General features: G+C 44.4%; 1 protein-coding gene across 1 annotated transcript in view; it reads right to left on the bottom strand.

The window, feature by feature from the left end:
- The window catches only part of GALNT2 (polypeptide N-acetylgalactosaminyltransferase 2), a 188,806-nt gene that overhangs the window by 47,421 nt on the left and 114,579 nt on the right, over positions 1 to 26,806 (bottom strand). Inside the window, exon 3 of the mRNA XM_070782258.1 lies at positions 23,106 to 23,259. Coding sequence (XP_070638359.1) covers positions 23,106 to 23,259 — 154 coding nt within the window. The remainder of the gene's footprint in view (positions 1 to 23,105; positions 23,260 to 26,806) is intronic.

Below are 26,806 nucleotides of genomic sequence, written 5' to 3'. Positions count from 1 at the left end.
AGTGGGTTGCCATTTCCTTCTCCAGGGGATCTTTCCGACCCAGGGATCAAACCCAGGTCTCCCACATTGCAGGCAGATTCTTTGCAGTCTGAGCCACTTCATAAATAGAATGGAGTACTGTGTTGTGCATGGCTGACACTGCACTGTGGCTTGCTTTCTCCACTTTTGGGAATGTACCTGCTTTGACACACGTGGCTCTGTTTCATTCACACCCACTGCCACACAGCTGTCTCTTGTAGGAACACACCACATCCAATCCCTTTCTGCTGACAGTCAATCTCTCTGTTAGGAATAACGCAGTCGTGAATACTGTCCTTTTGCATGTGTGAGAAAGTTTCTCTGCATCATTTGCCTGCAGACGACTCCTAGTCACAGATTTATGCTATTCAGCAAGCTGATCTTCGAAGGCTGTTCCCAGCTTTACCCCACCCACAAGGGCAGCATTCACAGTGCTCCAAATTCTCACCATCCCGATAGCATCAAATTTTGCCCACCAGATAGATATGAAATAGCTTCTTAGTATTCTAATTTTCTTTTCCCTGTTTACTAGACAGGGCATATATCTTTTCATATGTTTATGAGCTGATTATTAAAAACCCCCTTCTAAAATATTATCCCAGGGCCACAGTTTAAAAAATCAAAATTAAAAAGTATGTTTGATGGAATACATCTTAAACACAATAACAGGATCTGCCACAGACTTGGAGAAGATTTTTGTGGTACTTATGGCTGACAGAGGATATATCTGGAATATATAAATTCCTCTCATCGAATAATAATGAGGTAAAAACCTAACAAGTAATGGACAAAGAATATGAGCAACCATTTAACAGAAGAAACAATCTAATCAGTTCACAGGCCACTGCTGGCCATGGCTGGAGTCCGTGGACTGTGCACTCAGAAACCTAACTGAGCTCTCTTAGTCCTGAGAATCTGTATATTCTCTTGGATTTTCCACCCATTGATTCATCCACATTTTGTCCTTTTCTTTACACCACTTCTACATTTACAGTTCTTGTCTCAATAAGGCACTGTTTATGGCCTGCAATGCAATATGCAATAAAAAAAGGTAGTAGAGAACATCTCATCTTCAAAGTGAATGCAATTCAATTCTCATAAGGCATCATGTTTGCCACAGACATTTTACAGATACCTTTAATCTAGTAAAGTAACGCTCAAAATTCTCCAAGCCAGGCTTCAGCAATACATGAACTGTGAACTTCCAGATGTTCAAGCTGGATTTAGAAAAGGCAGAGGAACCAGATATCAAATTGCCAACATCTGCTGGATCATCAAAAAAACAAGACAGTTCCAGAAAAACATCTATTTATGCTTTATTGACTATGCCAAAGCCTTTGACTGTGTGGATCAGAATAAACTGCAGAAAATTCTGAAAGAGACAGGAATACCAGACCACCTGACCTGCCTCTTGAGAAATCTGTATGCAGGTCAGGAAGCAACAGTTAGAACAGACTGTTTCCAAATAGGAAAAGGAGTACATCAAGGCTGTATATTGTCACCCTGCTTATTTAACTTATATGCAGAGTACATCATGAGAAATGCTGGGCTGGAGAAAGCACAAGCTGGAATCAAGATTGCTGGGAGAAATATCAATAACTTCAGATATGCAGATGACACCACCCTTATGGCAGAAAGTGAAGAGGAACTGAAGAGCCTCTTGATGAAAGTAAAAGAGAAGAGTGAAAAAGTTGGCTTAAAGCTCAACATTCAGAAAACTAAGATCATGGCATCTGGTCCCATCACTTCATGGCAAATAGATGGGGAAACAGTGGAAACAGTGGCTGACTTTATTTTGGGGGCTCCAAAATCACTGCAGACATTGACTACAGCCACAAAATTAAAAGATGCTTACTTCTTAGAAGAAAAGTTATGATCAACCTAGATAGCATATTCAAAAGCAGAGACATTACTTTGCCAACAAAGGTCCGTCTAGTCAAAGGCTATGGTTTTTCCAGTAGTCATGTATGGATGTGAGAGTTGGACTGTGAAGAAAGCTGAGCACTGAAGAATTAAAGCTTTTGAACTGTGGTGTTGGAAAAGACTCCTAAGAGTCCCTTGGACTACAAGGAGATCCATCCTAAAGGAGATCAGTCCTGAGTGTTCATTGGAAGGACTGATGCTGAAGCTGAAACTCCAATACTTTGGGCACCTGATGCGAAGAACTGACTCATTGGAAAAGGCCCTGATGCTGGGAAAGACTGAAGATAGGAGAAGAAGGGGACAACAGAGGATGAGATGGTTGGATGACATCACCGACTCAATGGATGTAAGCTTGGGTTAACTCTGGGAGTTGGTGATGGACAGGGAGGTCTGGCGTGCTGCAGTCCATGGGGTTGCAAAGAGTCGGACATGACTGAGCAACTGAACTGCATTTAACCAGATTAAGGAAAGTCCAAGTGCCAAATAAAGTTTATGATTTTTTCCCTTGCATCTATTAAGAAGATCATATAGCTCTCCTCCTTTAATCCTTTGAGAAGGAATATTATATTAATATATCTCATGTTGTTCTATCATTTTTGTATTCATAAATGAAACTCCACTTGGCTATGATTTTTTTTAATAGAGCAATATTAGATACACTGGTACTTGGTTTCCAATTTTTTGACTCTATAATCATAATAGTAGCTGGTCTACAATGTTCTGTTCTTCTACTTTCTTTTTCCAGTTTCACAAGAAGGTATTCATGCCCTCAAGAAGCAAACAAGGCAGCTTTCCCTCTTTTTCTAGAAATTCTCTAAAATAGTTTGTGTTCTATGCAAACCCACTAGAGTGGGAAGAATTCAGGGAAGATAAACTTCTTACTGTTGAAAAGATCTTTCATGGCTTGTATTCATATTTTTCTATTTCTTGAATAACTCTGGTAATTTCCACATTCCTAGAAAACTAAGCATTCCATTAAATTTTCAAATTTGCATAAAAGTGTACCCACGGTTTTCTTATAATCTTCATAAACTCTACTCTGTCTATAGTTATGTCTGCTCTGCTCTTTTATTCCTAACATTATTTAATCATGGTTTTTACATTTATCAGTATTCTTCGAGATTTCTAATTTTTGAAAATCAAGCTTTATATAATCCTGTTTCTTATTTTTAGAGTTTATTAAATTTTTCTTTCTCCTTCATTATTTCCTTTCTTCTAATTTGAGGTTTACCCCATCATTTGTGTGTGTGTGTTTGCCTTTTTGAGTCACAGATCTGTCTTACAGTTTAAAAGTCCAACCAGACTATCACTGGAGAAGCAAAGGCAGTTCTGTACACAGCCGAGAGGAGGGTGGGGTGAAAGAGGAAGAGGTGCCTGGAGGTGTAATGACTAGCTCTAACGCTGCAAGAGTCATGTGGTGCCTGCCTTGGTCCTGTGCCAAGGTATACACGCAGGTGGTGCCTGGGGAGATGGACAGCAAAGATAGCACTGGGCTGCTCTGAGCGTCGTCTCTCCAGCAGGCAGAGCTCCTGGAAAGGTGCCAGTCTCCACGTGCACTCTTGGTCCAGGTGAGACAAGCCAAGACAGACTGTGTCGGGGTCAAGCCCAGGTGGCAGGGCCAGGGGTTTCAAAAAACAAAAGAACCGATCAAAATATATTGTCAGTTCCCAGGCCCTCTGCCTCTGCTTGTATGTGGAGGTGTGCGTGTGTAGGGTCCTACCACACAGAGCCTGGGATGCAGGCTGTGAATAGCAGGTGACCCAGCTGAGGCCCCGAAAGTATCTTTTGTCCTCTGCCCTCGCCCACAGGGAACACATTTTCTATTCAAAGGAAGGAAGAGGCAGGTCTGCTGTTTGAGTTGACTGCGTCCTGGCAGTGGGCACAGCTGTCCCCACGGGAGCTGGAACTTTCAGTACAAGCTGTGCAGCTGAAGCCACTCGCCCATCCCATCTGGAGCCAACCATGTGCTGGGCATGCTCCTCATCAGGACCTGCTGTGCTCTGGGGCCAGGTAGCTGTCCTGGCATGGTCTCACGGGCATCACTCACAGAAAGTGAGTGCCAGACTCTCCCAGAAGCAGGTCGTCAACATGCAGATGCCTTGGCTCTGCCCACATAAGTAGGTCTGGGTGATGCCTAGGAATCTGAGTTTTAGAAGCTCCCTCCTGGCCGTGAAGCAGTGCACCAAGAGAGCCAGGCCTAAGGCTTCATGGCCCTGGGCCCTGCAGAAGACGGTGGGAGCCACAGCTGGAACCTGGATTCACAGCAAGGCACCCTGAACTCAGACCGGCCCTCCCTCCAGCCCCAGGGCAGGGAGAGACCTTAGAGCCTCAATCCCAGGAATTTTGACTTAAACACATCCTGAACAAGGGGTCAGCTTCACACTGCCATCTCCACAGCGCATTTGCTCCAAGGGGCTAGGGAGGCCAGAGGGTAAAATGGGAGTTGGAAATGGGATTTACAAAAGCAGGAAGGTAAAAAAGAGGGCTAACAGCTGTTGCATAATGTTCATTTCATTAAAATACACTCTTAATAATCCTTCAAGCAGTGATAATGACATGATATTCCACCTAATCAACTAATTTCTGATCAGTCCTAATAGCTAGAGGGCTTATTCTATACAGGTCTTTTAAAATGGAAAAGAATCAAATCCAAAGATATTTTAAAACCTCTGCAGGACCCAGCTGAAATTAAGCTTCTTAAAAATCCAGTTGGCAGGGGATCTGAATTAGCCCTGGATCGTGGCAGGTCTGCCTCACTCTGAAGTTTTCAGTCCAAAGCACCCCAGTGCTTCACCTGAGTGTTCTCATACCTCGCGCTGCGTCTGACCACAGGAGTGTATTCTTATACCAAGAACGAGAAGGTGTCTGAAACCCTTCTCGAGACATCAGAAGCGAGTCTGTTGTGTTTACCACTCTCCCTTTGAAGTCCTCTGATCCCCTGGAAAAGCCAAGCATTCCAGAGGTGAAAGGGTAGCAGACGGTCCATGAGTACAGACTCCTCACTGAAGACGCTGCAGCAGAGCCACGGAGAACACACGCTGCCCAGAACACACAGGGTCCTCTCCCGGCCCCGAGGGAGTGCATGTCAGGCTTCTACTTGCTGCTTTCAGCCAGGGCCTTTAGGAGAAAGCAAACTATTTTCTCATTCAAAGAGTATCACCTGCCCTTTACTGCCTCCAGTTTTACAGATACTAAATTTTAACTGAGAACTTTTTCAAGGGTGAAGAGCTACTGAACGTTGAGAAAATAACAGCCCTGGATGAAGCCCTTTGAGGTTCTTATCCTTCCAAGTGCACTTCAGGCAGGACCTCCTGTTCATGGCTGGGGAAGTCAGAGCAGAGAGAAAGCAAGCTTGAACTTCTTACCCCTTCCGACGCAGGGAGCCACCCTCTCGGGATAAGGGTGCACACCGTTTATCAGAGAGTGAGAGCTGTGGGTCCCCACCTGTTCCACAGACACAGGTCACCTCCACCTTCCTCCCGGACTCAAGTTTCCAAGTTTCTCTTTGCACTGCTCTGTGAAAAGACCTGCTCCCTGCTGTCTTGGTGTTGATCATGTGAGCTCCTCCTGGCTTTAGTCAGACAACCGGCTTTCTTCTCTGTCCTGCATCCTTCTCTTTCAATTCTCCCCCCAAATTCGGGTCAAATAATCGCTGGGACTGGAGGGATGGCAGGTTCAAGTGCACAGACCTTGTTGTGGTTCTGACTTTTAAGGACACTGACGTTGTCACAGAAGATGCTTTTGGGTACTTTTCAAAGACAGTTAACTCTATGTTTTTGCTTGTTGTACAAAGATAATATTTTCACCCACTTCCTCACAAGGATGAAAGGCAAACAGAAGAGTTTTGTAACTGGAAGCAGAACCTTCCTTGCCCCAGCCCATCAGGGTTTCACACAAATAACCAAACGAATACCCAGCACTTGGCTTGAGATGACCTGTTCCCACCCTCTCCAACCAAAGCTAGGGTGGTATCTTGTTTCCTTAGACCTTGCTCATGTCAAGTGTAACAGCATCCTTTTGGAATCTTGGGGGAAAAAATTAATTTCTAATTAATGGCAGAATGATGGTATGTTACGGTAAAGGATGATGAAGTTATCTGATTCCTGCTTCCTGACACTGACAGTTACTGCGTCTATGCTCAGAACTTCTGACTGCAATGTCGTGGAGTCTCTCTTGTGCACACCTGAAAAAGGGCACAACCATCTTGGTAACACAAAAGTCACACCCCTCTTGCTCCCTTCTTATAGAGCTTGTTTTGGGCAAACTGCCAAGCCCTAGAGATGAGTTCTGCTTGGCCAAAGACACACCCCTTTCCCTAGCCTCCACCATGATCACCAATAACCATGACTTAGTTCTGGTTAACGAATAGTAACAGAAAGTCTGCTGGGGGGATTCCAGAAAAGATGTACTTTGCGGATAAAAGCAGACAGTCCCTAAAGAAAAGACTATTTTGGACCCCTTTGCTTCCTGCCTTGAAAGTAATTATGATGCATGGAGCTATGGCAGCTTTCCTGAAACTATACAAGGCAAAAAAGATGAGGCAGAAAAACAAAACAAAACAAAAAGGCAGAGAGACAAATCACTGGTGTTTCTAAACAAGAAAAAGGATTTAAGTGCATATGAATATGATATTATACCAATATACTTGAAAACCAAGTGGCATTTATAATAAGCTATAAGTTATCAAAATTAATTCAAGTGAAGCACAGGAAAATTTACCATGTGTCAATATCCATAAAGGAATTTTAAGTTATCCAAGGATTACACTGATTCAAACAAAAACAGGTCTAGGTTTAGACGACTTTTACAGGTGAATTTCAAGAAACTCCTTTTCCTTTATAAATAAGTTTTTCTTAAGCATCTTTTTTTTTTTTACACATATGTTCTAAATTCATTTTATAAAGTTAGCATAAGTGTAAAGCCAAAGCCAGATGAAGGGAGGAAGAGGGAAGGGAATGGAGGAGACCATGGATAATTTCAATCAGGAATCTTAATTCAAGACCCCAAATAAAATACCAACCAAATTCAGCAATTTACTGATAAAATTCTGGTAGATTCTCAGAACTAAATAATGTACTGACTTTTAAAAATATACTTCCTTTCAAATGAATGGGCAAAGAGGTTACAAAAAAAATACTCACCCCAATACCGTTAGCATTAAAGAAGTAAAGAAACAAACTCCACTCCCATCAGCAGAGAACTAGATAAACAGAAGAGCAAATATACAAAGCCATTTAATATGAACACTAGATTTAAAATGTTTTCTGTGTATCACTGAGTGAAAAAAGTAGACTGCCCAACAGCAACTGCAGTGTTGTGCAGTTTATACCAAATGGTATGCATCTAGCTACTGGAAGACACAGGAGACACGTCAGGAAGGATCCCTTAGCAGCTTTCAAATATCCCACCTGGCAGTGGTAACTATGGTCACCAGGCTGCACAGCACATCCCCAGAACTTATCTATCCTACAACTGGAAGTTTGTAACTTGTGATTACCTTTATCCAATTCCTCCACCTTCTACCTCTGCCTCTGGGAGCCAAATCTGATGAGGTTTTTAGTTCACATGTAAGTGAGATCATATAGTATTTATTTCTCTTCATCTGAATTATCTCACTTAGCAAAATGCCTTCAAGATCCATCCATGTAGTCACAAATGGCAGAATTCCCTTCTTTTTTATGGCTAGATAACTTTCCATTGTACATGCATGTGTGTGCAAGTAGGTAACATCCATTCATCCCTCAGTGGGCACTGAGGTTGCTTACATGTCTTAGAAAGAAAGTGTTAGTCACTCAGTTGTGTCCAATTCTTTGAGACGCCATGGACTGTAGTCCGCCAGGCTCCTCTGTCCGTGGAATCCTCTAGGTAAGAATACTGAAAGTGAAGTGAAGTGAAAAATACTGGAGTGGCTGCCATTTCCTTCTCCAGGGGATCCCCCCAATCCAGGGATCAAACCCGAGAGTCCTGCATTGCAGGCAGATTATTTACTGTCTGAGCCACCAGGGGGCTTTCCATGTCTTGGCTAATATAAACAATGCTGCAGTGAACACGGAAGTGCAGATTATCTCTGAGACAGTGATTTCATTTCCTTTGGAGATATACCCAGGAGTGAAATTGCTGGGTGGCATGGTATCAACAGTTTCATTTTTTATTTTTTGAGGAACCTCCACACATTTTCCACAGTGGCTACACCAATTTACTTTCCCACCAACAGTGCACAAGGGCTCCCTCTCCTCCACATCCTCACCAACACTTGTTATCTGTTATCTTTTTCATGATAGTCAATCTAACAGGTGTGAAGTGATTATCTCACTGTGGCTTGACCGGCATTTCCCTGACGATTACTGATGCTGAGCACATTTTCATGCACCCGTTGGCCATCTTACCAACGGAAACATGAAACAGGTATATTTACCTTCTTTGGAGAAATGTCTCTTCCTGTTGTGGTCCTTTGCTTACCTTTTGATAACCTTTGATTATTACTTTTGCTGTTTATATGAGTTCTTTAAATATGATGTGCTAACGTGTCCTCCCTCCCATTCTGTAGGCTGGCCTTGCACTTTACCAGTTGTTCCTTTTGCTGTATTAACCACCATTTATTACTGAACCCTTGACCTTGATCCCTACACATCTGATCCCCATATTTGTTTTCTCACTATCGCATTTAACACTGTCTTATTCCATATAATCTGATCATTTGTTTCACTCTCTTCTATTTTCACTCCCTTGACATAAGCTCTAAGAAGGCAAAAAAAAATTTTGTATCAGTTTTGTTCATTGCTCTTTCCCTGGCGACCTGTCACAAGGCAAGCACTCAAATCCTTACTGAATGAATGCAGAAATGCAAGAGTCAAAATAAATCAACAATGAATAGTATAAAAATTTGAATCTAAGTACAATATTCCTACTGGAATATCTTCTTCTTTTAATAGGCTTGAATTTTCACAGACATGAATTTTTCTCTTTCTTTCATCATTGTCAGATGGGGAAATCATGGTTGATCCAATGTACTTAAGATGAATATTATTCTAAGTCTGTACTTTTGATTTTATAGATTGGAAGGGAATCTGGGTTCTCACAGATTCCATCACTAGCACTTAACAGCCAGAGTATGTGTGGATGGGCCAGTTCCAAGGGCAAGCAGGCAGATGTTTGGGGGTAAGCGTGTGGGTACACCCGCGGACAACACTGCTGCTTTCAAGCTCATCAGAAAAGTTAAAAGAATCCCTGGAATCTGCAGCCTAAATGACAAACAAAGTTATAACACATTTTATAATATTGGGGTTATTTCCTAAAATATTCAAGACTTCCATTGAAAAGGATTTTTTTCCCCCAATTGTTTCATGGTTCCATGGTGATGGTGAAGCAACTCATTTAAAAGTGTGGCTGAAACAGGATGGGTTTTGTTCAGACCCACTGATTCATCTCATTTACAAAGCAACACTCTGCTGACTCCATTTTAATTGCCCTGATTTCTTCTGAAACAGGTGGGACTGCTGTTTCAAAGTGGTTTCTCCAACTGCTTTTGGTCAATAATGAAACACTCCAATGTTGTGCTACAGCGAGAAGACCCAGGTGCCCCTCAGTGTCACACGTGGGAAGCTGAGCAACTGCCCTCCATGCCACACTCACATCGGGAGCACTCGAAGCCAGCTGCACACACTCACACGCCACTAGGCGCAGACAACAACAACATCATATCCTGTGTTTGTACTGCTGTTTGCAGTTTATGAAATTCTTTCATAGACATCTGAGCCTAAGAAAAATTGTAGCTAAGAAATCCAGGGTTTAAAGAGATTATGTCAACCTTAGTCTGACAGTAACAGAAGCTACACCTCCCAACTTCAAGTCCACTCTATTTTTATGTACTCTCTTTTGGGACAGACATTGCTGCTTAAAACAAAATTTATGAACTGTGAACTTCCCACTGAATTTAGTTCCAAATAGAACACTCAGCTTTTTCTTGCTCTTGGTGATAGTAAAAAGTTGCTTGTTGTAGATCAACCTACCCACTGAAAGCAACTAGAAATTCTGGATGAAACACATCAAAAACATTGATTTGAAGGAACTGGAGATCGAAAAGGCATCTGGGTTCTCGATCTAGCCAGGTGCTGTAGGGCCAGGTTCTCAGAAGGAAGAGGAGTCCTGGGAGTAAGTCCAGCACTCTCTGATCCTCCTCCCCAAGGCAGTGCGGAGCCAAGAGGCTGAACAAGCCAGGAGGAGAGATGGAGCTGCAGGTGGCATGGGGCTGGGGGGCCAGACTGGAGTCAAGTCCATAAGGAAGAGGGCCTCTGACACACAGCCCGGACTCCCAGGGAGAATCCCAGTGGGCTGCTGCGCAGGAGCACAGAGATCTGGATGCTCGCCAGCTCTCTCACAAAAGACCGAACTCCAGCTCTGTTTTAGCTCAATTCCAGACTCAAGGCAATCTGCCCCATTCTAAGTGCCTGCCAGAGAGCAAAACTAGATCCTCTTCAGAGGAAGAAAACCTCAGCTACAGACTGTAAATATCTCCATATCTGTTCATACACAGCAAAATGTAATAACTGAAATTAAAATTAAATGGGTGGGTTTGAAAGCAGAATAGATTTCCAAAGCAGGGAAAAGAATTAGGGGGCTGGAAGGCAGGCCAAGAGAATTATGTCCAGACTGAAGCTCAAGGAATGAAAAAGAACTAAAACATATAGAAAGTAGCATAAGAGGGACACAGGACATGCAGAAATATCTAACAAAGATGTAGTTAGAGCCCAGAGGGAGTGGGGAGAGAAGATGGGGCACAAGAGAAACAGACACAGTACAAAGCTGGAAGATTCAGGGATGAGCAGAAACTCTGGCCATGTTCAACACAATGACAGGGTGGGGAGCAGTCTAATGAGACCGCTGAAGCCAAAGACAAATATCCTCAAGGCAGCTAGAGAACACAGTCAAGATGCCTTCAAAAAGCAACGATAAGACTAACAGCTGATATTCCACCAGGAAGAATGGAGGCCAGAAGACAAGTGAATGGTGAAGTAAAAGTTCAGAAAGTAACTGTCAACCTGGGCATCTCTATTCAGTGAAAACACTCTTCAAAAATGAAAATGAAATAAAGATTTTTTTCAGATAAAATGAAAGGACAGATTTCATTGCCAGCAAATTGGCACAGAAAGAAATACTCACAGAAGCTATGAGAACTGAGGAAACCGTACCAGGTGGGAAAATGAAAAGATAAAAAATGAGGGAAAATGGAAATATCAATATGCAGATAAATCCAAAGGATATTTGCTGTAAAAAACCAATATACGATATCCAGTAGGGTTTGCACGTAAATAAAGAATTAAACCAAATGACAATAATGCATCAAAGGGAGTGAAGAGGAAGTGGTCTGTGCCTTGTCCAGGAGGAAATGAGAGTATTCATTTACATTAGACTCTAATTGCCAAGTTAATGGTGCAGGAAATACTTAGTCCAAAGGAAGCATGAAAGGAGAGGAGAAGAAACACGAAATGGGTGGAAAGAATAGAACCCACCAGAAGAACAGAACCAGACGGTGAAACCATAGTGTTTTGTTTTTTTTTTTAAGTTATAGTTTTGTCCAGATATATGCCCATGAGTGGGATTGGTGGATCATATGGCAACTGTATTTTAGTTTTTTGAGAAAATTCTGTACTACTTTCCATAGGGGCCACACAAACCTACACTCCCACCAACAGTGTAGGAGGGTTCCCTTTTCTGCACACCCTCTCCAGCGTTTGTTATCTGTAGACTTTATATGATGGCAAATTTGACCAGTGTGAGGTGGTACTTCACTGTAGTTTTGATTTGCATTTCTCTAATAATTAGTGAGACTGAGTTTATTTTCATGTATCTGTTGGCCATCTGTATGTCTTTTCTGAAGAAATGGTCTATTCAGGTTTTCTGCCCATTTTTTGACTGGCTCCTTTGTTTTTTGCTGTTGAGTTGTATGAGCTGTTTGCATATTTTGGAAATTAAGCCTTTGTCGGTCACCTTATTTGCAAATATTTTTCTCCTACTCTTTGGTTGTCTTTTTGTTTATGGTTTCTTTTACGGTACAGAAGCTTCTAAGTTTGATTAGGTCCCATTTGTTTATTTTTGCTTTTGTTTCTATTGCCTTGGGAAACTGACCTAAGAAAACACTGGTACAATTTATGTCAGAGAATGTTTTCGCTGCGTCTTCATCCAGGAGTGTTACGGTGTCATGGCTTAAGACATTTTGAGTTTCTTCTTGTGTATGGTGTGAGGGTGTGTTAAAACTTCATTGATTTACATGTGGCTGTCCAGCTTTCCTAACACCACTTGCTGAAGAGACTGTATTTTCCCACTGTATATTCTTACCTCCTCTTGCCAAAGATTGACTGACTGCAGCTGTGTGGGTTTATTTCTGGGGTCTCTATTCTGTCCCACTGATCCACGTTTGTTTTTGTGCCAATACCACGTTGTTTTAATTCCTGTGGCTTTATAGTTATGCCTGAAGTCTGGGAGGTTTATGCCTCCTGCTTTGTTTTTTCTAGGATTGCTCTGGCAATTCTGGGTCTTTTATGGTTCCATACACATTTTAGAATTATTTGTTCTTGTTTTATGAAAAATGTCATAGGTAATTTGGTTTGGAGAACATTAAATCTGTAGATTGCTTTGTGTAGGAAAGTCATTTTATTAGTAACAATATTCTTTCAATCAAAGAGCATGGGATACCTTCCCATTTCTTTGAATCAGCTTCCATTTCCTTTAATAATGTTTTGCGGTTCTCAACATATGTCTTTTAGGTCCGGTTTATTGCTAGGTATTTTATTTTTTTGGATGTGATTTTAAAGGGGGTTTCTTTCTTTCTTTCTTTTTTTTACATTTCCTTTCTGATAGAACACTGTTAGTGTAAAGAAATGCAACTCACTTCCAAATGTTAACCTTGTATCCTGCTACTCTGTTGTGTTTCTCAGTTCCAGTAGTTTAATGTGGAGTCTTTAGGATTTCCTATATATAGTACCATGTTATCTGAATGTAAATGACAATTTTACCTCTTCCCTTCCAATGTGGATAGCTTTTATTTCTTTTTCTTGTCTGATTGCTGTGGCTAGGACTTCCAATACTATGTTGATTAGAAGTGATGAGAGTGGGCATCCTAGTCTTGTTCCAGATTTCAGCAAGAAGGCTTTCTCAGCTTTTCATAGGTGAATATTATATTGGTTGTGGCATGTTTGTCATAAATGGCTTTTATTATGTTGAGAAATGTTTCCTCAGGCCCAGAGTATTCTTTACTTGAGATACACATAAGGCCTGAAATGATCCTAAAGGAAGAACATATAAAGGGCAAAAGACAGTGGTCCTGGTGCTAAAAACTTGGAGTTAGTTTCATGAAAACACTAAAAATAAAAGCAAACGAACAGAAAGCAAAGGGACAGGTGAGGGGCAATGGTATGGCTTTGGTTTGAATATGGTGCTCAAGGTGCAAGTCAGGCCACATGAGGAGTTGGGGGTGGGGGTTGAAGCAAAGCACCTTGCAGCTGGCCTCCTCCGGCTGCCCGGCTGCTCGGCATCCGCACCTGCCTGCCTCCCATGCTGGGGCAGGGGGGTCACACTGACGGCACACAGGCAGCAGCCTCACCACCCCCAGTGTGCAAGAACATTTCAGGGGAACGGAAACAGTGCGTTCTGCAATTACACTGCCCTGAGAACCCGAAGCTGGATAAAGGGGACAAAAACCTTGGTTTTTCTCAATTTCTCAGGATTCTGTCAGTATGTGTCCAGCTAGGAAAACGATGTCTCAAGCTACCAACACCCAGCTCTTCCTGCATTCAGCCCTCATGCCTGAAAACTGGCAGCAGAAAAGACAGCTGTGCAGGGCAGATGGTGAGGCACCGAGTCTAGAACATGGGACTGTGTGCAGGAACCTGGGCACCCAGAGCTCTGTCCCTTCCCCTCACTGCCTGCCCCCTGCCCACCATGTATGATGCCAGGCAGGTGATCCTGCCCCACAGCAGTGGCCAGCTCTCCCACCTGCTGCATGGACTGGAATAAACCACACAACACAATAATTGTTAACATCTAGGACTTGTGGGGGAAGGGCTCTAGACAGGGGGGTGCCTGGACAGAGGTCTCAGGGACTTGCATATGATGTCACCTGGAGAAGGTGACATTTGCTGACTCAGACGAAGTAAGATGTAGCATGTAAAAGGCTGGGCACAGGCCAGGACGCCCTCACAATGCCCAAAAATGTGTTGTGGTTACTGTCGGACAGGCTTTTAAGTCCCACTGTCACACTACACCCAGCCCTGCCAGTCATAAATGCCAATGAGGCCGCTGAAACCCAGAGCATGCAATGGGCCCAACTCTGAGAAGCCAGCCCTATCCACTAAGACCCTGCCCACAGGGACCCACAGGGTCAGAGGGGTCCACTGGGCCCCTGGCTGACCCTTTGAATAGACAGCAGCTGGGGCAGCAGGCATGCCAGAGGCTTGGTTGTGTATGCTTATAAAATGCCACTTTTATAAGAAAAATGTGATATGAAAGAAAGCCTTGGGCCCCGGAAATGAGAGACCCTCCCATACCCACTGATGAGCAGAAATGCCCTTCGGAGCTGGGCTTCCTCTTGTTTCTCCAGATCTCTTGCCTCCTAAAAATAAGACTGAATCTCACAATAACTGCCTTCAGAGATTCATGCCAAGCTGCTGAGTTTACCCTGAGAACCCTTCCTTGGCTTCAGCAATGTTTACTCTTTCCAAGTAACAATGAGAAGTCTGGAGGGTATCCCTCCCACAGCCCTTAATCCTGATTAGCCACTCTCCTAAGACAACCGAATGCAACCCTGACATGCCACCAGAGCAATGAACACAGCCCATTACTGTAGTGCTAGCCTGCTGGTTGAAACTTACTTAAAAAAAAAGAAAAAATAGCCTCTCAGGAGCTCTGATCTCTGTTTGGGCTGCATTAAAGCCAGACATTTTAAGAGTGGTCAAAACAAAGTTCTTTAAAAACAGAAAAACCAAGTCCTTTAGTGATTCTTAAACAAAGCAAAAGCTTACAACTGTAATTTATAAACTGAGTCAACACACTTTGTCCTTGATGGAAAGGCTGCCAGAAAACCCATCAGGTGTGTGACGTGGATGAAATTCTCTCCCATAGAAGGACCCTCATGGGGTCATGGTTGGGCTGCTCTAGTCTCAGGAGCAATACTTCAGTTTTAAATTTTAAAAAATGCCTTAAAACCCTTCATTTTTAATTTAATGATAAAAGGGAAAGGTGTCAACACAGAAGGAAGTCTCTCATGATTTAAACTTTTGAAACCTGAAGGAATCTGCTCCTCAACTAAGTGGTTTTCCCTAGACCACTTTCTAACACCATACACAAAAATAAACTCAAAATGGATTAAAGATCTAAACGTAAGACCAGAAACTATAAAACTCCTAGAGGAGAACATAGGCAAAACACTCTCTGACATACATCACAGCAGGATCCTCTATGACCCACCTCCCAGAATATTGGAAATAAAAGCAAAAATAAACAAATGGGACCTAATTAACCTTAAAAGCTTCTGCACATCAAAGGAAACTATTAGCAAGGTGAAAAGACAGCCTTCAGAATGGGAGAAAATAATAGCAAATGAAGCAACCGACAAACAACTAATCTCAAAAATATACAAGCAACTCCTACAGCTCAACTCCAGAAAAATAAATGACCCAATCAAAAAATGGGCCAAAGAACTAAACAGACATTTCTCCAAAGAAGACATACAGATGGCTAACAAACACATGAAAAGATGCTCAACATCACTCATTATCAGAGAAATGCAAATCAAAACCACTATGAGGTACCATTTCATGCCAGTCAGAATGGCTGTGATCCAAAAGTCTACAAATAATAAATGCTGGAGAGGGTGTGGAGAAAAGGGACCCTTCTTACACTGTTGGTGGGAATTCAAACTAGTACAGCCACTATGGAGAACAGTGTGGAGATTCCTTAAAAAACTGGAAATAGAACTGCCTTATGATCCAGCAATCCCACTGCTGGGTATACACACTGAGAAAACCAGAAGGGAAAGAGACACGTGTACCCCAATGTTCATCGCAGCACTGTCTATAATAGCCAGGACATGGAAGCAACCTAGATGTCCATCAGCAGATGAATGGATAAGAAAGCTGTGGTACATATACACAATGGAGTATTACTCAGCCATTAAAAAGAAAACATTTGAATCAGTTCTAATGAGGTGGATGAAACTGGAGCCTATTATACAGAGTGAAGTAAGCCAGAAGGAAAAACATAAGTACAGTATACTAACGCATATATATGGAATTTAGAAAGATGGTAACAATAACCCGGTGTACGAGACAGCAAAAGAGACACTGATGTATAGAACAGTCTTATGGACTCTGTGGGAGAGGGAGAGGGTGGGAAGATTTGGGAGAATGACATTGAAACATGTAAAATATCATGTAAGAAACAAGTTGCCAGTCCAGGTTCGATGCACGATACTGGATGCTTGGGGCTAGTGCACTGGGACGACCCAGAGGGATGGTATGGGGAGGGAGGAGGGAGGAGGGTTTAGGATGGGGAACACATGTATACCTGTGGCGGATTCATTTTGATATTTTGCAAAACTAATACAATTATGTAAAGTTTAAAAATAAAATAAAAAAGAAAAAAGAGACTTACTGCTGCTGCTGCTGCTGCTAAGTCACTTCAGTCATGTCCTACATAAATAAATAAAAGGCACAGTACTGGCTGACGTGGGAGAGAAGAAAACAAAATAATGTTTCTCCCCAAAGGGTTTATTTGATTTCACTTATATAAACAATTTTAAAGTAAACCATCTAGAGCTCTCCCCAGCAGACAGAATGATGTTCCATACACGTCCCAGGCTCCAGTCCACTTGTATACCTCACTTCCCCATCATATGCAGCTCTGGACAAACACCAGAAAAGAGAACACAACACAAAGCCTTTCTGAGCCAGATTCTGGAAAGGCTTCCGCAGGGACAACCCTCTCCTCACAATAGCTCTGTTCTAAAGAAGGTAGCAGAGCATCTCTGCTGGGGTCCTGGCACTGCGTGAGGTTTGAGCCCCTACAGTGCTTGGACTGGACTCCGGTCAGCCTGGGTTTTAAATTTGCTCTCAGTGTTAGATCATCCAGAGAGGGCCCTGGGCCTCTCTCCTCCTTGTGCATGTTCACTGTCTGGGGGATGATGCCCCAGCTAATGGTTTAAAATATCACCTGTGCACTCAACATTCCCAAACCGACATTCCCGCTAAGACCTTTCTCCCACACATTTCCAAACACTAACAGAACAAGTCTGTCTGCCTTGGATGCCCAATGCATCTTGGACTTAACCTGTCTGAATTTTACCTGCTGACGTGTCCCCTAGACCTACCACTCACAGTTCTTCCATCTCATGAGGGGCTTCAGCCTGAGCCACCTTGCCTGGCCATCCTGTTGACCCTGTTGACCCTGCCTTCAGAATATGCCCGAATCTGACCGCCTCTCACCACCTTCAATGCTGCTTCCCATGATCTTTCGTCAAGAGAGGAAAAACAGCTTCCAAAGGTAAAGGGGGGGAGAAACAAGTCATCTGAAAAGGCATCTAAAAAATCCCCATTGGTTTAATTTGCTAAGTCTTCATAATTTATTTGAAATTTCAAATAACATTAATTGAGGTAGAAAATCTTTATTTTCAACTGAGAAACTGTTCAAGACTGGGATGGGCTACCACTTTTCTAATTTCTAAGTGACTCTAAGAGTTCCAGTATGTCATATCCAGTACTTCACTCAGAGCAGGCTTTTCTACACTTCTTCCTTCATATAAATATTTTTTCTTGGCACAGTATTTGTTACACACTTAAAAAGGTAAATAAAACCTAACCCCAAAGTACAGATTTTTGTTTGTTTGGAAGGTTCTGAACTTGATTTCTTGGCTCTGCCCCAGAAAACAGTGAGTAAGGGGTAGGTTATAAGTGCATCACTTTCCAGTCCTGTGAGAACCTACCACACAAGCATCATCAGCAGTTCAGCAGCTCTTACTTATTGTTTAAAAATCTCCCTTTCATCTACCTTTGTTCTTTTATAACTCTTCATATTAAATTTACTGGGTACTCACCATATGCCTGCCACTGAGCCAGGCAATTCACTCACTCAACAAATACTAAGTTTAACGAGTGCCATGAGATGTCTGAATAATAACCCCAGACACAGTCAAGTGGGCCTTAGGAAGCATCACTATGAACAAATCTAGTGGAGGTGATGGAATTCCAGTTCAGCTATTTCAAACCCTAAAAGATAATGCTGTTAAAGTGCTGCACTCAGTATGCCAGCAAATTTGGAAAACTCAGCAGTGGCCACAGGAATGGAAAAGGTCAGTTTTCATTCCAATCCCAAAGAACATCAATGCCAAAGAATATTCAAACTGTTGCACAATTGCCTCATCTCATACGCTTTATTTTTCTGGGCTCCAAAATCACTGCAGATGGTGACTGCAGCCATGAAATTAAAAGACGCTTACTCCTTGGAAGGAAAGTTATGACCAACCCAGATAGCATATTCAAAAGCAGAGACATTACTTTGCCAACAAAGGTCCGTCTAGTCAAGGTTGTGGTTTTTCCTGTGGTCTTGTGTGGATGGGACAGTTGGACTGTGAAGAAGGCTGAGCACCAAAGAATTGATGATTTTGAACTGTGGTGTTGGAGAAGACTCTTGAGAGTCCCTTGGACTGCAAGGAGATCCAACCAGTCCATTCTGAAGGAGATCAGCCCTGGGATTTCTTTGGAAGGAATGATGCTGAAGCTGAAACTCCAGTACTTTGGCCACCTCATGCGAAGAGTTGACTTATTGGAAAAGACTCTGATGCTGGGAGGGATTGGGGGCAGGAGGAGAAGGGGACGACAGAGGATGAGATGGCTAGATGGCATCACTGACTCGATGTACGTGAGTCTGAGTGAACTCCGGGAGTTGATGCTAGACAGGGAGGCCTGGCATGCTGCGATTCATGGGGTCACAAAGAGTCGGACATGACTGAGCGACTGATCTGATGATCTGATACGCTAGCAAAAGAATGCTCAAAATTCTACAAGCCAGGCTTTAAGAGTACATGAACTATGAACTTCCAGATGTTCAAGCTGGTTTTAGAAAAGACAGAGGAACCAGAGATCAAATTGCCAACATCTGTTGGATCATATAAAAAGCAAGAAAGTTCCAGAAAAACAGCTCCTTCTTCTTAAAGAGATGGGAATACCACATCACCTGATCTGCCTCCTGAGAAATCTGTGTGCAGGAAGAAGCAACAGTTAGAACAGGACATGAAACAATGGACTGGTTCCAAACAGGGAAAGGAGTATGTCAAAGTTGTATATTGTCACCCTGCTTATTTAACTTATATGAAAAGTATATCATGTGAAATGCCAGGCTGGATGGAGCACAAGCTGGAATCAAGATTGCTGGGAGAAATATCAATAACCTCAGATACACTGATGGCACCACCCTTATGGCAGAAAGCGAAGAAGAACTAAAGAGCCTCTTGATGAAAGTGAAAGAGGAGAGTGAAAAACTTGGCTTAAAGCTCAACATTCAGAAAACAAAGATCATGGCATCCGGTCCCATCACTCCATGGCAAATAGATGGGGAAACAACGGAAACTTTATTTTCTTGGGCTCCCAAATCATTGCAGATGGTGACTGCAGCCATGAAATTAAAAGATGCTTATTCCTTGGAAGAAAAGCTATGACAAACCTAGACAGCATATTAAAAAGCAGAGACATTACTTTGCCAACAAAGGTCCATCTAGTCAAAGCTATGTTTTTTCCAGTAGTCATGTATGGATGTGAGAGTTGGACTATAAATAAAGTTGAGTGCTGAAGAACTGATGCTTTTGAACTGTGGTGTTGGAGAAGACTCTTGAGAGCCCCTTGGACTGCAAGGAGATCCAACCAGTCAATCCTAAAGGAAATCAGTCCTGAATATTCACTAGAAGGACTGATGCTGAAACTCCAATATTTTGGCCACTTGATGTGAAGAACTGACTCATTGGAAAAGACCCTGATGCTGGGAAAGATTGAAGGCAGGAGGAGAAGGGGACAACAGAGGATGAGACGGTTGGATGGCATCACTGATTCAACGGACATGAGTTTGAGCAAACTCCGGGAGTTGGTGATGGATAGGGAAGCCTGGCGTGCTGCAGTTTATGGGGTCACAAAGAGTCAGACATGACTGAGTGACTGAACTGAATTAAACTGAATAGCCCACGACCTTAATGAGTACATTCAGATCAACATATAAATAGGTGAGACACATGGTGTGTAGGTGGTGATGAAGATCGTGGAGAAAAATCAACCAGAGAAGTGGGTGGGGATGCTGCAGGGAGAGGCTGGGACCTCACTCCCAGGGCAGGAGGTCAAAGGAGGCGGGTCTGGAACAGAATCTTAGGGGAGGAGGAGCCAGCCTTTGGGAGTATTTCCTTTAACCCTCACAGTAACCAGATCGTAACGTCATAATGTCACAGTATTTCATAAATGACAAAGGCCACAGGATTAGGAATTGGAGAAACGGGATTTCAAACAAGGTCTTTATGACTCCCAAACCTTTGTTCTTAACCTCTACCTGCACTGCTTACAGATTTATCATAAGTAAAGACTGAATTCCACAGGCAACCATTTCCATCAGTCTACACAAAGGGAGATGCTGCAGAGTCAAAAATGTGGTATTTATACAGGAATGTCAAATGCTTTAACAGCCCTCTATTAGATATGGGTTAGGGGTGGGATTCAAATCAGTAACTTAATCTCCTTAGCCTGACATTCAATAATACTGGCTGTTCTAAAGCTGAGTCTTTGCAGACAGGACGTTGGCTCAATTCCAGGCATCAAATTGACTTTGGGGAGATTTTAATTTAGCCCAAATCCAACAAACGTGGCAGGCATCCCAGCTGCTCCTTTCGCACATGCAGATGAACATGACACAGTAGCTGGAACTAAAATTAAAGCCACCTAAAACACAGCCCACTGCAGGATGAATATTCAAACATCTGTCTGGACAAACTCATATCTCAAAAACTGAAAAAATATATATAGTTTTGGGAATATTTAAGAGACTTGAGGTGGAGACAGAACTCCAGTCTGCACACTGCTGAGCATCAGAAAGAACATCATTTTCTCTCAGCTGTGAGGAAAGGTCACGCAGGAAAACAGCTCTTAAACCAAAAAGTAAAAGAAAACTCACACCATCTCATGGATATGTCATTCTAAGTGGTCTAAGTGGTGGATTCCAGTCACCAGGAACAATTTTTGAGCTAGATTCTGCTAGAACTTGAACCTGTCTCCTGAGCTTAGGCCAAATCCCAGACTGTCTCCTAAGTAGAAGCGATGCTAACTCCTTCTGGCCTCAGCCACTGCTCCCAGCACAGGGCACGTTATAAACATTGCTCTCTATACAGTGAGGACAAGCTTCATGTCCCGAGCCATGAGCTACGGGAGTGACTGGCACAGGACGGGTCCAGAGGGCTCAGTGAGCCGAGCAGTGAGAGTGGTGGGGGCGCAGGCCCCTGCGACCCTCCCCAGACATGCAGGCAGCACCACATACGGCTGTGTACCAGCTTCGGGGCCTCGCACCCAGAGGCCACGGGTCCTTGAAGCCTAGCTCAGGAACTTCTATTCTAGCCAGGGTGCTTACCAGTTACCCATACTGACTCCAACCAGCAGCCCATCACAGGGGCTTAGTAAAGCTGCCTTAAACATAAATTAATAGGTTATAACAAATACTAAGCAAAGACAATCTTCTAGGCTAAATTTAGAAAAATGATGAGATTCTTAGTATCATGTACAATATATATGTTTATATACTGATCATATGTTTCATATATTATCTCTCTCACACACACAAACACACACACAACTTCCTGAGCCTGAAAGAACTGTAACTGTACACACTTGTGAGCTGCTCTGGGTATACAGAGTTGACTACAACCCAAACCCCCCTGAAATCAGGAAAGAAGAGGAAAAGCGTTAACATGTGTTCATGTGGAGCCTGGTGGCTCTTGTTTCTCTCCAGCTCACTGGCCCTTCAGTACCCAGAACTGGCAGCCAGAGGCACGGAACCCCAGCTGGCACTCTGCAGGCCGAGAGCTGCCTGTCAGAGCTGGTCACTGGCCTCCTGCCTGGATGCCTACAGTTCAAGACTCTCCTAGATGTTCATTGCCTGAGTGTCCTAAATGCACTGGTCTGGAGCAGACTGTCCAAGGGCACACTGCCACGCACCTCCTCCTGCCGCCCACCTCCTGTCCTCTCCACCAGGCAGAGCAGGAGAGGTTTCTCTGCTGGGACCCCAGGATCCAAGCACGGTGTCTGCATCACAGTGGATGTGGCAGCCACGTACCTTTACATAATGGATGGACAACTCTAAAAGAAGCCTGGTGAGCAGGAAGGCCTAGCAGCATCCAGGGAAAACAGCTACCCTCCAAAAGCAGCTCCTTATTTTATAATAAAACCAGATTAACCATCTAAGGCCCCCAATGTGAACAGTGTTCCAATGAGAGACGGTTGCCAGCAAGGCTCAAAGGCACAGAGTAGCCATGAGGGTCATGTTACCACCTCCGTGGTCAGTGTGACAAACACATGTTCAGGGATCTGGAGGCCTCCCATGCTGTGCCTGAGAACCCCTCGTTCCCCGAGAATCAAGGGATGGATGCAGAGCACAGCCTGTGCCCCGAGCACTTGGAGTGGGGAGACAGCCCCAGGACCCTGTTCCAAGTTTATTCTCAATTTAACTTTAACCCTGAGGTGCTGTTTCGTTCTCTTTACTGGTCTCTAGAACATTCCCAACTTTAAACTTCCCAGTAAGCAAGACTCCTTTTTCCCAGTAAGGTTGTGAACAACAGAAAATTGTTTTGTGAATGGATTTTAAAAACGAGGGACCAGTGCACACGAGGGGAGTAACACATTTCTCCTGGTGACTCTCATGCTCTGACCAGGGGGGTCAGGAGGACTGGAACTTGACCTCAAGCAGCGCTTTCCCTCCTTGCAGGTGAAGTGTCACTGCAACATGCCTCAAACTTTTCCTAGTTTTCCGACCCTGTGAAGACAGGCACACACTGTTTTGAAGAGTTAACAGAAGAAACAAGCATCCCAACAGAAGTTACTCACTGTCAGACAGGAAGTGGTCAAGCTGGCGCCCAGCCGTGGACTGACACTTACTGGTCATGCCTAGTGTCGGGAACTGCTCTGTCCATCCGCAGCTTATCGCTCTCCACTTGGTTGAACTTGTTGCGGGCATAGGGGTCCTGCCCGGAGCGGACCATTGTCCCGCCAACGTAAGCCTCCTGGTTAAAGTCCCGCCATCGCACTTTCCCTGCAAGGAGCAGAGCAGAGAGTGTGGGATGTGGGCATGAGGGACCAAAGAGCTTGGCACATGGGCCGCGCATCAGCGTGACTTCAAGGAGCAGTGCCAGGGCTGCAGCTGATGGCAATTTGAACCAACAGGCTACCCGAGAATGGCCCGAACAAGCAGCAGTAACTGAAATGTTATAGTTTGCAATGTGAAAGTTAAAACCCAGATTTCAAGCATTTGTCCAGTGAACAGAATTCTATGCCCAAATATCCAGGAGAATGGCACCACTTACACTTCATACAAAAAGAAATACTATGCTTGTTCCACCTTCCCAGGGATTACGGTAACACCAAAAAGCACCTCAGACACGGTGACAAAGTTTCTGAACAAATGAAAGTAAGGTATCCCATCATGTGACAACACGTGTCCTCCAAACACCATCAAAAGAATGCCGTGTTCCTTTCTCTATTGCAGAGATGAGGAAACTGAGATGCAGTTATATGTGACTTGTTCCAGGTTGTAGAGTAAATTTTCTATATAAAAGCCCATCCGCTTCCTGTTACAATTGTCCTGCAAGGTCAAAAGCCCCATCTCATCTCAGCTGGTTGCCATGGAAATGATGCTGGGGGGTCACAAAGGTCTGGCCTCTCAAACGGGAAAGCAATTCTAAAACCCATGAGACCCCAGACCGTGAGCAATTCTCAGTCTCTGATAAACACTGGGTTACAGGAGCCAGCCCCCTGCCTGCATTCTCTTCAGCCTAAGCTAAGATGTTTCCAGCACACGTTTTCCATGCTGACAGCCCTAGAAGTACCTGTGGATCCTCCACTCTCCCCACTTTTGCCTTCACCCTGGGCTCCAGCACTCCAGCCCGTCCTCCTCACCACGTGAGCTCACCTCTCCCCGGCTACACGAATCAGAAGCCCTGCCAAAACCTACCCCAGCAGCACTGACCCAGAATGCAAATAGGCTGGTTCCCATTAAACTAACTTGTTTAATGGCCTGTAAACTCTTCACTGCAACAAGGAACTTGGAAGTATAGTGCCCCATCCCAAGCCAGAGAAAGGACCATCGCCCAGGAGATGCTGTCTCTAGCTCTGCTTCTTGCCTGGAGAACTAGGCTCAGCAGGAAGTGGCCTGGTTGGTGGGGGGTGGAAGGGGGTGTCCTGTGTATAGGGGTTGGGATCAAGGCCCCTGCTGAGTTCCTGGTCCTTCAATCCCCCTGTGCCATGAGACCCCCGAACCCCTTCTGCAATAAGGCAGCAGAGGGCTTTAGGGATGACTCACGTGGATCAGCTCTGGGGCTGGGGGTGTCCCTGTCTTGGCCTCACCAGATGTTGACTATGTGCTAGGGATTTCATTGGCTCCTGCAGGTACATCAACAAAAACAGAGCTGATGCCTGCCTGTGAAAGTCATGCTCTGGGAGACTGGTGGTGGGGTGGCGGGTACAAACAAGAATATAATGACCATGCTAGCAACTGTAGCATTGAAACCTGAGCTAAGTACTCAGATAGTGAGGACTGTGGTTCTATGGAGGCATCTAACAGAGGAGCCTGGTCTAGATGTGAAGAGGGGCCAGGAGAGGCCCCCTGGGGAAGGAGCATCTGAGCTGAGATCTGAGGGACCACGGAGCAGTGGAAGAGAAGCTGTCACAAGATCCTACTGTTCTTTAGCCTCCCAAGATGGTATGACACACTCAGGAGCTCTCCTCAGTGACCCCTGCCCTCTGACACGACAGCCTTTACAGCACTCCTGGGGGCCCTGCCTGGCCTGGTTTCCCAAGGCACACACCATTTTACTGGAGACAAGTGATAAATGACCTTTCTTTTATAAAAGCTTAGCAATATATCAGAGACTGCAGGGACTTTCAAATGTATTTGACTATGACACACAGCTCACATCGTGGCCTGGACATCATGCTGTAAACACACAGAGGTGAAATGAAGGTTTCCTTCCTCGCTACCTGTGAACACATACATTCTATTGTTTCATGTGGGTGTGACTCACAAAACTGCCTCCACACTCTATCTATTGTTGTTCAGTTGCTAAGTCATGTCTGACTCTTCACAACCCCATAGATTGCAGCATGCCAGGCTTCCCTGTCTTTCACTATCTTCCAGAATTTGCTCAGATTCATGTCCATTGAGTTGGTGATGCTATCTAATCATCTTATCCTCTGTCACCCTCTTCTCCTTTTGCATTCAACCTTTCCCAGCATCGGGGTTTTTCCCGATGAGTCAGTGGGTAAAGAATCCACCTGCAATGCAGGAGACACAGGAGATGTGGGTTTGATCCCAGAGTTGGGAAGATCCCGTGGACAAGAGAATGGCAACCCACTCCAGTATTCTTGCCTGGAGAATCCCACAGCAGAGAAGCCTGGTGGGCTACAGTCCCTGGGGTCGCAAAGCAACTCAGCACACATGGCTCCACCCTCTAAGAATGTGGGTTACAGGACCAGTGATTTCTGCACTACAGAGCTGCCAGGGCTGGAGCAGGAAAAGGCAGCCAAAGCAGCGTTCTCAGAGGGAACATGCGCCCGGGAGCAACCCCAGGCAGTAAGGCAAGAAGCAGACGTGGAGGTAACCTGGGACTGGGCAGCTAAGGCAGAGGCTGGAGAGAGTCGAAACTATAGACACCGTGTCTGAATATACTGACATAAAAAACTACACTTATAAATCACCTTGTATTTTTATCACATTTTAAAATCTTAGAGCTTTAGAATAAGAGTTTCAAAAAATTACATGAAAATTTAGTGAAATGGACCTGGCTAAGCAGAAGCAGTGGATGGAAAATACCCCACAGATATGAAACTTTTCATGAGAAAGCAGAAGACGCCAGCTTCAACACTGAGACAACAGGAAAACAGAAGAGGCACTGAAACAGCAGGAGGGGAGAAAAGGACCCTTACCCCGAGAAGGGCTGTGGAAACTGCTCGCTTGTTACAAGGGCTTCTAAAGATCTTGATGAGGAGATTCATTTCTAGCAGACAGACCTTCAAAGCTAAAGGAGGAACGGTGTGACCCCGAGCGTTGACACCTCTGGTTCCACACAAGGTGAGGCTTCCTGACGGTTCCACCAGGCTTCCCCCGCTCCCAGCCCTCGAGCAGCCCCCCAGCCCCCTTTTGTGGACGCACGCAGCCACTCAAGTCCTCCCCACTCTTCAAGGCCAAGCTCGTCTCCTGGGTCCCTGCTACACCATTTCTCCCAGGGTGAGGAACAGGCTCCTGGGGGGCATGGACAAGCCCTCTACCTTGACCCCAGCCCAGGATGGCAGTGGGGAGCGCCAAGCGAGACCTGAGTCACTCGGAAGAAGGCCTGGCCCCGCAGGCGGTCTCCCGCTGACCCCGGGCCTGAGGACTGCTCTCACACACACTGGACGCTGGCTTGAGACCTCCTTCCACTGGCTTGCAGCCATTTTCTAAACGGCGCCCTCTCAAGCCATTTTTCCATCCCCTCAACAAGGAGTCACAGAAGCCAGGCTTCAGGGGCAGCATCTCTGCCTCTGCCAACATTAATTACCATATCCCCACTCTGGTCAGCCTTGTTCCGAGGCCCTCCATGGTGACC

The sequence above is a fragment of the Bos indicus genome, chromosome 28 (genome assembly GCF_029378745.1).
Source record: "Bos indicus isolate NIAB-ARS_2022 breed Sahiwal x Tharparkar chromosome 28, NIAB-ARS_B.indTharparkar_mat_pri_1.0, whole genome shotgun sequence".
NCBI lineage: Eukaryota > Metazoa > Chordata > Mammalia > Artiodactyla > Bovidae > Bos > Bos indicus.
The sequence above is the reverse complement of the archived record's forward strand: the minus strand, read 5'-3'. Positions and strand labels throughout refer to the sequence as shown.